A 14,905-nucleotide genomic window follows, 5' to 3' on the forward strand; every position below is an offset into this window, starting at 1 on the left:
TTTTTATTCTTCAATTTGTTAATATGGTGTATCACATTGATTGATTTGCATATATTGGAGAATCCTTGCATCCCTGGGATAAATCCCAGTTGATCATGGTGTATGATGCTTTTAATGTGTTGTTGGATTTTGTTTGCTAGTATTTTGTTGAGGATTTTTGCATCTGTATTCATCAGTGATATTGGTCTGTAATTTTCTTTTTTTGTAGTATCTTTGTCTGGTTTTGGTATCAGGGTGATGGTGGCCTCATAGAATGCGTTTGGAAGTCTTCTTTCCTCTGTAAGTTTTTGGAAGAGTTTGAGAAGGATGGGTGTTAGCTCTTCTTTAAATGTTTGATAGAATTCCCCTGTGAAGCCATCTGGTCCTGGACTTTTGTTTGTTGGAAGATTTTTAATCACCATTTCAATTTCTTTCCTTGTGATTGGTCTGTTCATATTTTATGTTTCTTCCTGGTTCACTCTTGGAAAGTTATACCTTTCTAAGAATTTGTCCATTTCTTCCAGCTTGTCCATTTTATTGGCATAGAGTTGCCTGTAGTAGTCTCTTAGGATGCTTTGTATTTCTGTGGTGTCTGTTGTAACTTCTCCTTTTTCATTTCTAATTTTATTAATTTGAGTCCTCTCCCTCTTTTTCTTGATGAGTCCAGCTAATGGTTTATGAATTTTGTTTATCTTCTCAAAGAACCAGCTTTTAGTTTTATTGATCTTTGCTATTGTTTTCTTTGTTTCTATTTCATTTATTTCTGCTCTGATCTTTATGATTTCTTTCCTTCTGCTAACTTTGGGTTTTGTTTGTTCTTCTTTCTCTAGTTCCCTTAGGTGTAAGGTTAGATTCTTTAGTTGAGATTTTTCTTGTTTCTTGAGCTAGGCTTGTATAGCTATAAACTTCCCTCTTAGAACTGCTTTTGCTGCATCCCATAGGTTTTGGATCATGGTGTTTTCATTGTCATTTGTCTCTAGGTATTTTTTGATTTCCACTTTGATTTCTTCAGTGATCTCTTGGTTATTTAGTAACATATTGTTTAACCTCCATGTGTTTGTGTTTTTTATGTTTTTTTCCCTGTAATTCATTTCTAATTTCATAGTGTTGTGGTCAGAAAAGATGCTTGATATGATTTCAATTTTCTTAAATTTACTGAGGCTTGACTTGTGACCCAATATGTGATCTATCCTGGAGAATGTTCCGTGCACACTTGAGAAGAAAGTGTAATCTGCTGTTTTTGGATGGAATGTCCCATAAATATCAATTAAATCTATCTGGTCTATTGTGTCATTTAAAGCTTCTGTTTCCTTATTTATTTTCATTTTGGATGATCTGTCCATTGGTATAAGTGAGGTGTTAAAGTCCCCCACTATTATTGTGTTACTGTCAATTTCCTGTTTTATAGCTGTTAGCAGTTGCTTTATGTTTTGAGGTGCTCCTATGTTGGGTGCATATATATTTATAATTGTTATATCTTCTTCTTGGATTGATCCCTTGATCATTATGTAGTGTCCTTCCTTGTCTCTTATAACATTCTTTATTTTAAAGTCTATTTTATCTGATATGAGTATTGCTACTCCAGCTTTGTTTTGGTTTCCATTTGCATGGAATCTCTTTTTCCATCCCCTCACTTTCAGTCTGAATGTGTCCCTAGGTCTGAAGTGGGTCTCTTGTAGACAGCATATATATGGGTCTTGTTTTTGTATCCATTCAGCAAGCCTGTGTCTTTTGGTTGGAGCGTTTAATCCTTTAACGTTTAAGGTAATTATCGATATTTATGTTCCTGTGACCATTTTCTGATTTGTTTTGGGTTTGTTTTTGTAGGTCCTTTTCTTCTCTTGTGTTTCCCACTTAGAAAAGTTCCTTTAGCATTTGTTGTAGAGATGGTTTGGTGGTGCTGAATTCTCTTAGCTTTTGCTTGTCTGTAAAGCTTTTGATTTCTCCATCGAATCTGAATGAGATCCTTGCCGGTAGAGCAATCTTGGTTGTAGGTTCTTCCCTTTCATCACTTTAAGTATATCATGCCACTCCCTTCTGGCTTGTAGAGTTTCTGCTGAGAAATCAGCTGTTAACCTTATGGGAGTTCCCTTGTATGTTTTTTGTCATTTCTCCCTTGCTGCTTTCAATAATTTTTCTTTCTCTTTAATTTTTGCCAATTTGATTACTATGTGTCTTGGCGTGTTTCTCCTTGGGTGTATCCTGTATGGGTCTCGCTGTGCTTCCTGGACTTGGGTGGCTTTTCCTTTCCCATGTTAGGAAAGTTTTCGATTATAATCTCTTCAAATATTTTCTCGGGTCCTTTCTCTCTCTCTTCTCCTTCTGGGACCCCTGTAATGCGAATGTTGTTGTGTTTCATGTTGTCCCAGAGGTCTCTTAGGCTGTCTTCATTCCTTTTCATTCTTTTTTCTTTTTTCTGTTCCGCAGCAGTGAATTCCACCATTGTGTCTTCCAGTGCACTTATCTGTTCTTCTGCCTCAGTTATTCTGCTATTGATTCCTTCTAGTGTCGTTTTCATTTCAGTTATTGTATTCTTCATCTCTGTTTGTTTGTTCTTTAATTCTTCTAGGTCTTTGTTAAACATTTCTTGCATCTTCTCGATTTTTGCCTCCATTGTTTTTCCGAGGTCCTGGATCATCTTCACTATCATTATTCTGAATTCTTTTTCTGGAAGGTTGCCTACCTCCACTTTATTTAGTTGTTTTTCTAGGGTTTTACCTTGTTCTTTCATCTGGTACATAGCCCTCTGCCTTTTCATCTTGTCTATCTTTCTGTGAATGTGGTTTTTGTTCCACAGGCTGCAGGATTGTAGTTCTTCTTGCTTCTGCCGTCTGCCCTCTGGTGGCTGAGGCTACCTAAGAGGCTTGTGCAAGTTTCCTGATGGGAGGGACTGGTGGTGGGTAGAGCTGACTGTTGCTCTGGTGGGCAGAGCTCAGTAAAACTTTAATCCGCTTGACTGCTGATGCTGGGACGGGGTTCCCTCCCTGTTGGTTGTTTGGCCTGAGGCAACCCAACAGTGGAGCCTACCTGGGCTCTTTGGTGGGGCTAATGGCAGACTCTGGGAGGGCTCACGCCAAGGAGTACTTCCCAGAACTTCTGCTGCCAGTGTTCTTGTCCCCATGGTGAGCCACAGCCACCCCGCCTCTGCAGGACACCCTCCAACACTAGTAGGTGGGTCTGGTTCAGTCTCCCCTGGGTTCACTTCTCCTTCCCCTGGGTCCCGATGTGCACACTACTTTGTGTGTGCCCTCCAAGAGTGGAGTCTCTGTTTCCTGCAGTCCTGTCGAAGTCTTGCAACAAATCCCACTAGCCTTTAAAGTCTGATTCTCTAGGAATTCCTCCTCCCCTTGCAGGAACCCCAGGTTGGGAAGCCTGACGTGGGGCTCAGAACCTTCACTCCAGTGGGTGGACTTCTGTGGTATAAGTGTTCTCCAGTCTGTGAGTCACCCACCCAACAGTTATGGGATTTGATTTTACTGTGATTACACCCCTCCTACCGTCTCATTGAGGCTTCTCCTTTGTCTTTGGATGTGGGGTATCTTTTTTGTTGAGTTCTAGTGTCTTCCTGTCGATGATTGTCCAGCAGCTAGTTGTGATTCTGGTGCTCTTGCAAGCGGGAGTGAGAGCACGTCCTTCTACTCTGCCATCTTGGTTCCAATCTTGCAGTCCTCCCTTTCTTGAGCAAGGATTAAATTAGCCTTTTACATGTTAAGATTGAACAATCGTGATTTAACATTTTGAATATAGAAGCTAAAAATAGGTATTGTGAGGTTACGAGGTTAGGAAACAGAAGCTGGTCTTTCCCCTAACTTCTGATGTTCTATTTATTTGCTGTTTTTGTCTGTACACCACCTCCACCATCTTTTTATTTCAGAATTTTTCTAAGCTACAGACAAGTTAAAAGAATAATACAATGAACATCCGTATACTCTTCACCTAGATTCGCCAATTGGTAGCATGTTGCCTTCTTTATTTCTCTTTATATATACCTTTATGAATAATTTTTTTGATGCAACATTTGAACATAATCTGTAAGAATCGTGACAGTTCGCCCCTCAATTCTTCAGCATGCATCTCCAAACAAGAAGGACATTCTTCTACAAAACTACTTGTAAAGGGAAGTACTCAGATTCTTCCTTCCTGTGTAGGGAAAACCAGTTCCTCCCTCCGGTGTGTTTCTCCCCATGAGTATCGTTTACTACTCACATGAAACACGTCATTTCTGACATTTATGGTCAGATGTGTGGAGTCTTTTCCCCGCACCAAGTGATTCACTGACACCAGCTGGACATCCTACAATTTAATTCAATTCTGACACTACCCAGAGATAGTATCAGATCTCACAGGTTAAGGACTCAGTCCCACAAGACTGCGCCCCTACCCCGACCCCCAGATGCCAGTTGCAAGCCCTGATTTTCACCTGTGCTTCTGACCAACCGACTGTAGATCAGAGGTTTTAATGACCCCTCCTTAGGTCTGATTAATTTGCTAGAGCAGCTCACAGAACTCAGGGAAACAATTACTTACATTTACCAGTTTATTAGAGGATATGATAAGAGGTACAGATGAACAGCCAGATGAAGAGTGAGGTTTGGGAGGGTCCTGAGTGTAGGAGCTTCTGTCCCCGTGGAGTTGAGGGTGTCACCCTCCCAGTGTGGTGGTGTTCACCAACCTGGAAGCCCTCCAAACCCGATACTTTGGGGATTTTGTGGAGACTTCCTCATGTAGAGACGATCAGTTGATAACTCCATGTCCAAGACCTCTCTGGAGGACGGGGGAGGGGTTTGAAAGCGCTAAGCTTCTAATTGCGACTTGGTCTTTCTGGTGACCAGCTCACCCAGGCGCCTCCGCAGACTCACCTCCTTAGAACAAGCGGTGCTCCTATTGCTCCTGTCACTTAGGAATGTGTAAGGGCTTTAGGAGCTCTGTGCTGGGAACCAGGGGCAGGGACTAATGCCTGTATTTCTTATTCACAATAGTGGTTGCGTGAATTTATTATTATTATTATTATTTTTGCGGTACGCGGGACTCTCACTGTTGTGGCCTCTCCCGTTGCGGAGCACAGGCTCCGGACGCGCAGGCTCAGCGGCCATGGCTCATGGGCCCATCCGCTCCGCGGCATGTGGGATCTTTCTGGACCGGGGCACGAACCCGTGTCCCCTGCATCGGCAGGCGGACTCTCAACCACTGCGCCACCAGAGAAGCCCGCGTGAATTTTTTTCATCGTGTTATAATCCACAAAAGTTGCTCAAATTATCTCAAATTTAGCCAGTGGGAGACCTTTCAAGATGGTTCCAGAGGTGCAGGGAATGTAATGGATATAAATTAAGCTGAAAAGTTGGGGGCGCTGTGGCCAGTGTAGCATGTCAGTTTCCCAAGACTCTGGGATTTTCTTTTAAGGCCTCAAGTTCTCCATTTTGAAATGGTGATAGTGATGTTAATACTTCTGACGAAGGCACTCTGTCAAACACTTGGTGTGCATTTTCTCATTTAATTCAAGCAACTGTTATTATCCCCATTATATAGATGAGCCCAGGGGGGATTAAGGGAGACCAGGGAGGTCCAAGGTCACAGAGTGACTAAATGAGGGAGCCAGATTTTTAAACCCAAAGCCTATTGTTTTCACTGCTGTGCTAATAATGTAGTGTAAGTGTAGATGCATTCAACTCATCTAGGACAGACTTGCAGGGGGAAACATCAGCTTGGAAAAGAGGTAAAGAGGATTTACCTCTTCATCTTTCTTCTCCAAATTACTTTCAGAAACTACTCTTGGTGGGCCAGTCAGACCCCAATTGCTTAGATAAAAATAGATCAGGAGTGCTTTAGTATATTTAAGGAAGTTAAGGAAAATTAAGTATTATTTAAAAATTATATCTATTTATTTAAAAAGTAATATAACCACATTCAGAAAAATTGAAATTCATGGAAAAAGATCACCTGGCTCTCACACATAGTTTTGACAATTACTTTGGACATTTTTATGTTTCTTTTTAAAAATATTTTTTGAATTCATCTAATTTTTAGATATACTCATAGTATCTCTAAAATGTTGTCTCCTGCTTTTTTTATCCAGTAAGGAAAAAAAAAATTTTGATGATGAAAACCTAGTAGAACTTTCATTCCCGTAAGAGTTCATCACTGATTTTTATTACCCCAATTAAAAAAAATGGTCTAGATAAAAATGTACCAAGTCCTCAGGGAAGGAATGGACTAGAGGGAAGGGCAGATGTATAAACAGCAATTCTGAAAGGGGAGGGGAATATACACTGCACAGTGGAAGCATGGAGGAAAGGCAGATAATGGTTGTGCCTTGAGGAAGTGGTTCACCAACAGGTGAAATTTGAACTGAATTTTTTAGGATGGATAGGACTTGCAGAGGATGGGCAAAGAGATTCCTGTACAAGGTACAGGAGTATACAAAGTCAGAGAGATGGCAGGACTTTGACTTGGTTAGGGGTGGGCAGTTGGAATTCAGGAAATCAGAGGCACTGGCAGCAGGGAGGCTGGGCAGGTGGGTGGCGATTAGATGGTATGGGCCTAGACTGCTTTGTGAAGGGGGTTAGACTAGACCCATTAAAGCCGTTGGGTAATTTTGAGCAACAGAGGTCCTGCACCTTATCTGCACTACAGACAGCTCCCTCTGATGTTGGTGTGCAGGATAGAATCCATCTGTGAACGACAAGAGTCTAGAAGGTGATGTGGAAGGAGGATATGGGTGGTATCAAGAGCAGTCTGAAACAGATACTATGTTATACGGTAAATTCACATCTTTAGTGTACAAATTATAAAAATGTCAGATGTACTAGCAACTTTTAAAACTTGACATTTCTCAACTTCAGGAGTAATGTGTAAGGCTGCCATGTATAGTTGTGCAGGTTGTTCACTGCACAACAGTGCCTGGCCAAGGAGTGGGGGCAAAATCTGGACCCACCTCTTGCCAAGCTGTGAATCCTGGCATGGACTGTATCCACCCAGAGGAAGCTCCATTTTCCAAATTGCACAAAAACAATGTGGCTAGCAGCAGCCCCAATAACTCCCTTTTCCAGGCTTAGGCCTAGAATGAATTTCTTTAGAATAATCAACGAGATAAGAAATCAAGACACCAAGAGTCAGAGAACAGTTAAAGTCCCCATTGTTCTCTACCAAATTCATTGTGTGTGTATCGATAGTTCATTCCTCTTTATTGCTGAGTAGTATTCCATGGTAAGGTTACACCAGAATTTGTTTATTCATTTACCTCTTGATGAGCGTTTGATTTTTTTTTCCTGGTTTTGACAATTGAAAATAAAGCTTCTATGAACATTTGTGTACAAGTCTTTGCATGAACATATGCTTTCTTTTCTCTTGGGTAAATACCTAGGAGTGAAATGGCTGGATTGAGTGGCAGGTGTGTACTTCACTTTTTAAGAAACTGTCACATGGTTTCAAAGTGGTTGTGCCGTTTTACTTTCCCACCAGCAATATTTGAGAGTTCAGTTTCCTCCACAGGAACCAACACTTGCTATTAGCCCACAGTGTCTGAACTATCGACTTGTATGAAGTATGAGGAAGAGTTTGTAATAATCTGATTAATTTAGTCTGTGTAGACCACCCAAAAATGGATTCAGATTTAAAAATCAACTTTGGGTTCTACACAATCCAAATTTACTGAGAAAAAGGGTTGAGTAAATGCAATCATTACCACAGAATCCCCTCCATCAGTGTGGTTAAGATCTTTTAATATAGTGAGAAGATGTTACTCTGTCATTCTCAGTGTCTATGAAGTGTGTGACTCCACCTCCACCTCGCCACCCAACCCCATTCTGGGATCAGAATCCCCTCTGAGACACTGTAAGCTTCTAGTGTGGGTGTGAATCAAAGGGAGCTTGTCAAAAACACAGATTTCTGGGCACTTTTCCCTGGATTCTGACCCAGTGATCCGGGCAGGGGCCCAGGAATCTGCATTTTCACAGACACTGGCATTAAGTCTGTTGGACACACTTTGGTACAGCTAACTTATAATTTCTGGGACCACTTGTGTGCAGTGTAGTGGTATTAAGCATTTTCAAGTGTAAGCTACTGGGTTTCAAGTGAGGTTTTTGGTCAGTAGCCTGGTCAGTACAAGCCTCCTCATGGTTTATGTTTACTTTTTGCATTTTTGGGTTGTTCATATATTGTAACTAGACTGACTCTTACCAGGATCGGGATCATTTCAACACTTCCCTTCCTCCCTGCTCTTTTTTTTTTTTTTTAAACAGTAAGCCAGAACCCATGATAAAATCTATGGGAGTAAAATAATATTTTCATGTGAGACAAATCTTTTTTTTTAAGAGTAACTACTTATTCCCTTAAGAGTTTATATGCTGAGTTCATTCACTTGAATAGTGCAGTCACCATCAAATATGCCGTTGGAATATTTGTTTCTGTTAATCATACAGTGAAGTTTAAATAAAACATTGCTTTTCTCTTTTTAAAATTTACTTTGCTTAGAACTATTTTGGTGGAAAGCTCTCTGCTCAAGGGAAAATGCCTTGGATTGAATATAATCATGAAAAAGTTTCTGGGACAGAATTCATAATTGACTTTCTGGAAGAGAAACTTGGAGTGAATTTAAACAAAAACCTTGGTCCTCATGAAAGAGCCATCTCCAGGGCAGTGACTAAGATGGTGGAGGAGCATTTCTATTGGTGAGTCCCCACGGGCGCCTGGGTGGGTGTCCAGGGCCTGTCCCTATCGTTTGGAGTAAGCTAAGTTGTTTCACTTTTCAGACACTACCCCCCGCCTTTTCCAAAGTGTTCTACATTCTGACTGACTTAGGGGTCAAAGTTACGACTGTTAAGTTTCTAGGTATCTAGAGCAGGGTTGACATTTTCTGTGGAGGCCCAGCTAGTGCATATTTTAGGCTTTTCGAGCCATATGTGTCGGTGGCAACTACTTAACTCTGCAGTTTTAGTGCAAAAGCAGCCGCAGATTGTACACACATGAATAAGTATGACTGTGTTTCAATAATACAACAAAAGCACTGAAATTTGAATTTCATTTAATACGAAATACTATTCTTTTGATTTTTTTTTCCTCAACCATTTACAAATATGAAAACTTCTTAGCCCATGGGCTGTATAGTTGGCTGACCCCTGATCTAAGTCACTGAGGTGAGGGAGATATTTCAGTAGACTGGGCTTTTTACCAGTACAAACTGCTGAATTAAAGTGATAGTACATCAGATACTCAGAAGGAACAGAAGACTAAGGCAGGACAGAAGTCTCAGGTGACATGAATTAAGCAAGCTTTGGCAGAGTATTGTCAGTTTTCCTTGGATGACAAGAGCTTCTCTATGATCCAAAAGTAAAGCATACTACTATTTTCTGAGCAACTTTGCCCTGATTGGCTGACTGCTAGCCTGTACTTTGCTCTGATTGGCTGACTCCTATCCTGTACCTTGCCTTGATTGGCTGACTCCTATCCTGTACCTTGCCTTGATTGGCTGACTCCTAGCCCGTATTCCCTGAGTACGAAGCCTAACACACACTGTGTGGATGAGGTAGGTACCCCTGTGCTGCACCTGGCGTGCTGGCTGTGACATCACCTGAGTTAAGCAGACTTGGTTCTTCTTGCTTTACAAGCTCATTGATATGTGGGTTTCTTCTTTTTCTTTCATCCGTCTTCTGGAGTTTTAGCATCTTTCTGTACACTCCAATAGATAAGAGACGTTTTCTCCCTGATTTCTGCACTTTATCTTGTTCCAAAGATTTAATAAAGAATTGCTGATCCCACTTTTTTTGGCATTAATTGTTACTCCTGGGTTATTGCTCATCGAGTAGCTTTTACCTCTTCCACCAAGGGATTCACTCGCTGTGGGGTTGATTGTAGAAGGTTTTTTGCCATCACATTCCTATTTCCTCCATTCAGCTCTCTTTCTAAATGGAAAACTTGTCTCTTGGATTCTGTGACCGTCTGTTTTTCGTTTTCTTTTTCCACTTTCAGTTCTTGCTCACTTTATTCCAGGGCTGACCTGAAGCACCACTTTCTTCCCCTTCTCACTGCAGAGGGTGGGAGGAAGGAGGGAACCAGACAGAGTGGAGTCAGGGGTGCAGATCAGCCTGGGAGTGATCACAGACTCCGTGTGCCCAGAATGAACTCGGGTCTGTTCCTTATAGTACCTGTGGAGAACTGCTGGCCCTCCCCTCTCAGAGAGTGCAGGGGTTGCAGTGTGGACCAAAATGCATGAGTGCAGGTGACATGCTTAGTCTCAGGGAAAAACCTTTGAGGGACAGAGTCGTCTCACCTGCTTGCCAGGTTCCAGTCCCCGCTTTGCAGCGATCAGGGGAATGAAGAACCAGCACAGGCACCCAAAAACCCTCGGTGTCTTCCCTTGCTGAGGCCCCCGTCAAAGTGCTATATCGTTTAGTGGATGGGCCCATTAATGTGGAGAGCTAGCACTTTGTCAGCTGCCTGAAAAGCCGGAAGCCTTACATTAAGTTGGTATTTTTCTACACTCTTTGTTTTCTGTAGTGGTTCATAAAATTTATATTCAAGTTAGAAAGATTTTGATCCAGCTAGATTCCCAAGTACCACCCATCACTGCTTCTTGCTCTGGGTATTAGTGACATTTTATATATGTTTACTCTCTGGTAGAGGTTCATCTCCTGGTCTTCCCTTCCATTCTCTTCCTAATGAGAGGGTCCCTGCTAACGAGATGGGGTGTGGTGGGGAGGGGTGGGAGAGAGAGGTGGGAGGTGGTACCCTGGTGGGGAAGAATCTTAATTTTACAGACTACAAACCCCCAAGTGCTTGGGAAGTTGCTTAGGTCATTTGTAGATTCTTCTTCTTTTAATTAAAAAAATACTTTTTTTGGGTTAGCTACTGTTTCTCATTTGTGTCTCAAGGGTTAATTTGAGGAACAGGTAGTGAAGGTGGGAGGTCAGGTCTTGACTGAGATATAAATATCCAGTGAACTTTCAAAAAAAAAAATCCGAATTCCTCCAATTTCTTTTAGTCTCTAGTAGTGGAAGGAAAAACAAACTTTCTCTGTTTCATAAACTTTCCAAACCTTTAGCCAACTTCCTGCTTTAGGGAGATCCCGAACAGGCTTTCCAGAGAGCTCTAAATCCCAGGGGAGAAAAGACACCCCCCCCCCCCACCCCCCCCACCCCCGCCTCCCAGCCCCACACTGCCCGTGCAACCCATGGTAAGAAAATGTGTACCTGTGGAAACCGGGGGCCAGCATAGGGAACTGACCACAATATGTAAGAAAATATTACAAGTATGAGCTTTCCATGAGAGCTTGTTAAATTCTGACCATCAGTGTGCTCTAAGGTTGTGTTTGTACTTACAGAAGTGGAAGAAGTGGAATCAATTGACTCAGTTGATTCAATTATCTGGAGTTTTCAGATATGTTTATTTTGGTCTGAAACTTTAAAAATACTCCACTTCACATATGATTTTCTGAAAAGCAAAGACATTGGAAGGCTGTCATTATATAACATCACATAATTCTGAAGCTCTGAGTTAGGTCTGTTCAAATAAGCACACTCAGCTATAAAGTGGTTTTTCCTGAACTTGAAATCCATACACTTGCATTATGCAGCTATTATTGAAGATGAGGGAGATGGGTTTTCATTCCCTTTGTTCCACTGGATGCTCAAGTTAGATCTAATGCAGGGAAGCCGGTGTAAAAGCGAAGTCTGATTACTGGAACGAAATTGAGTTTTGGTAACAGAAGCTATAGCTGCTTCTGTGTGACATACTGCCCCCTTGTGGACACTACTGAGTGTCTTGAGCGCCTTACAACCCCATAGGGACGTGTGCAGGGCACCGTTGTCAAACTATCTATAGCCATAACAGTTTTACCCATAAAAATATAGGGGTTAGAATAGAGGATTCAAATTCATTTTTAGGTTGGCCATAATCTTTAAATTTTGATTTTGGCTTTTGGTGAATGGGAGAGTTGGGATGCTTTAATAAAATGACTTACCCAAGATCTCCTTCTCTAAAAGCCAGGAGACACTCTCTCCCTGATTACAGCTCAATTGATGTGGTCCCTTCTCCTTTCTTTTTTTGTCCCCCTCCACCCTTACTTTTAGATGTAGTGAGGACCCCTGTTTGGAGAGGCTAATCTAATGCCTGTGAAACGTGGTGAAATTACAGAAGCATATCACATGCTCTCGCACCCTTGAGCATTTAGAGTACAAGTGAAAGATGGCAAGGATGTAGCATGACCCAGAAAAAGGCGTTCTCATGGTTGGGAAGGCCATATGCTAAGACTCATTTGTCAAACAGTAGTTTGCCATGGTTTGCAGTTTCTCACATGTGTACTAATAGTCACTTCTGCTATGGGCCAGGCCTCATGTTAGGTTATAATGAGGGATATTGTCATTAAAACATCAGAGGTCTGCTTTTCTTTCCTGCCTTCCTAATCTGCTTTAAAAAGGTTTGAGCAGGGTTTACTCTTCTGTTCTAAGATAATCAATATTGAAGAAAGAAAAAACCTCTCTGACCTCATTTTGTAGGAGAGACCAGATACATCAGTTGCGATAACGAAAATGAGTATCAACTTCCTGAGAGAGGCTCTCAGAATGAGAAATTATTTTAATTGCTCCACCTGGTCTAGTTCCCAAATTGGCCTTCCCCGTCCTCTCCAGTTAATAATTCATGATTCCTTGTGCAGTGGGCCTCTTCCCAGTGGAGAGTGAAGAGGCAGATCCCAGAAGAGAATGGTGGCAGCCCCTTCTTCATTCTCCATAGACATCTCTCTTTCCATTTCTCTGTGTAAATATTGTCGGCCCTTAGAAGCACTACTTAGCAGAGGCTGGCTCAGAAGTGAAGGCTTTTCATTCAATCGATAATTCATTCTTTCAGCAAACTTAGTGAATGGATGACTACCCGTAGCTGGCACTGTGCTGGATGGGGGCGGGGAAGCAAGGTGACGAGATGCCGTCCCTGTCCTCAGGTGGCTCACGGGGGAGGCGGGCACCCAGCTTGCATAGTGGCCAGCGCCGGGGGGAGCGTTTGAAGAACCGAGGCCAGGCAACCAGCACCTGCCGGAGCGATGAGGGGAAAGCTTCCTGAGGAGATGGTGCCACAGCAGAATCTAGGGCCGATCAGGGTGGCAGGCGAAGGGGCCAGGTGCGAGGGGAAGATGAGACACCCCAAGAAAGGGGTGTCTGGGGGGGCATGTGTAATTCTGTGTGGTGGGTGCACGGGAGGTGATGCAAGTGTTGGGGTCCGGCTGTGGGAGGGGTGGGAGGCTGGCGTGCCAAGCTAAGCAGCTATGGGGAGTTAATGGATGACTCTGAGAGGCAACAAGGTACCATTCGATTTGTGTTTTAGGAGGTTTTTTATGGCTGCCTCGGGGGAAATGGATTTCTGGAGGGCCTTGAGGGGCTGTCAGGAGACCTGCAAGGAGGCCACTGCCCTCAGGGTTGAGCAGTGGTGCAGCCTGCATTGCAGTGTTAACTGAGTTGGAGAAAAGGGCAAAGCCACAGGGTGACTGGCTCTCAGGAGTGAGGCGTGGGGAGCGGTGAACAGGAACTCCTGGGGTTCTTTCTGGTTTGGGTGAAGAGTAGCAGAACTGGAGGAAAGCGAGAGGGTGAATCCAACTTTGGAAATGTTGGTTTGAGCTCCCGAGGCTCCTTCACACGGATCCGTGGACCTCAGGGCAGAGGTCTCATGGGCAGTCCTCACCCTATGAGTGACGTGTAAGAAGGTGGAAGGAATAAAGAGAAAAATCTTGGCAACATGGAAGAGGTGAGAGGAGAAGCAGTAGAGACGTAAGCTAAGGGAGAATTCTAAGAGGATGATAGTGTTGGCTGCTGCAGAGAGTTCAAGAAAGATAAAGATGGAAAGAAAATGTATTTGAACTTTGAAGTAAGAAGGGATTGTTGACTTGGACGAGAGTGGTTTCGGTGGAGTGGTGGGGATGGAAGACCCACCACGTGGAGAGTTTTCAGGAAGCTTGGGTGTGGGAGGACATGGATTAGTGGTTGTTATGATATGGAAGCATGCATGAGTGATGTCTTTGACCTGTAGAAGTTGACCTGACATTGTCGTTTATACACACTTTATGGGACTTGACCCTGGAAGAGCCTGCCTGGCCCTCATTTGCTTCTCTTCCCTGATACTGGTCTGTAATTTGGGGCACAGGGAGTAAAAGAGAGGAAAGAAATAGAGAGCAGGGTGGGAAAGAGAAAGGAAGAAGGCCAGACAGTTTCTGAGGTTACTTTTAGCTGCAAAATTCTGAATCAACCCAGTGTTTCTTCTCTGCCCTGCATCTGACCTGCTAACGCAGGTGGAGAACCTTACACCATTGCATCGGGGCCGGGAGGCGTTTCTCGTCCCTGCTCAGCTGTGTGGCCCGGACAGCAGCTGCCTCCTCCCTTCCCGCCTGCTCCTCTAACCTGTTGGTCTTCTCAGACTCTCTTCTCAGTGCTCCGTCCTCGTCTTCTGCCTGCGCCCTCATTTCCTGCTCTCAGAGGAGACCAAGTTCATCAGGCGGGAACCTGGAACCTCTCTGCAGCCCCTCACATCTCCATCTCACAGAGAGCGGTGTCCCTACTTCTCTCCAAGCTGGCCCTTCCAGCCTGGCCTTCTGGTCTTCTCACTTACCCTTGAACTAGGTTTCTCCCAAACCACTCCTTACCCTAGAAACTTTCTTAGGCGACCTCAGCTCCTCTTACAGCCTTGAAACTGCCACCGCCATGCCCCTGCCCATAAATTCTTTCTCTTGAGTCTAAACCTATCTTGTGAATTCGCAACCTTCGGGACATCCTCCCTTGGAGGTTCCATGGAACCTTCAGATGCAACAGGTTAATTCATCTTTGGTCACCTAAATCTGTCCCACCTCGTGTATGCTGGTACTGGTTACCATCCACTCCAACCATCAGCCTGGGAGGTGACTTCCTCTGTGGTTTCTCCACTTCCGGTTCTTTCCTCACCTTGCCACACATCT

The 14,905-nt window shown here is 43.3% G+C and overlaps 1 protein-coding gene across 7 annotated transcripts in view; it reads left to right on the forward strand.

Moving 5' to 3' along the window:
* The window catches only part of FAXC (failed axon connections homolog, metaxin like GST domain containing), an 83,880-nt gene that overhangs the window by 14,820 nt on the left and 54,155 nt on the right, over positions 1 to 14,905 (forward strand). For all 7 annotated transcript variants that reach the window (XM_067702521.1, XM_067702516.1, XM_067702519.1 and 4 more), the window contains one exon: positions 8,449 to 8,645. In XM_067702521.1, coding sequence (XP_067558622.1) covers positions 8,449 to 8,645 — 197 coding nt within the window. The remainder of the gene's footprint in view (positions 1 to 8,448; positions 8,646 to 14,905) is intronic.

The sequence above is a fragment of the Pseudorca crassidens genome, chromosome 13 (assembly GCF_039906515.1).
Source record: "Pseudorca crassidens isolate mPseCra1 chromosome 13, mPseCra1.hap1, whole genome shotgun sequence".
Lineage (NCBI taxonomy): Eukaryota > Metazoa > Chordata > Mammalia > Artiodactyla > Delphinidae > Pseudorca > Pseudorca crassidens.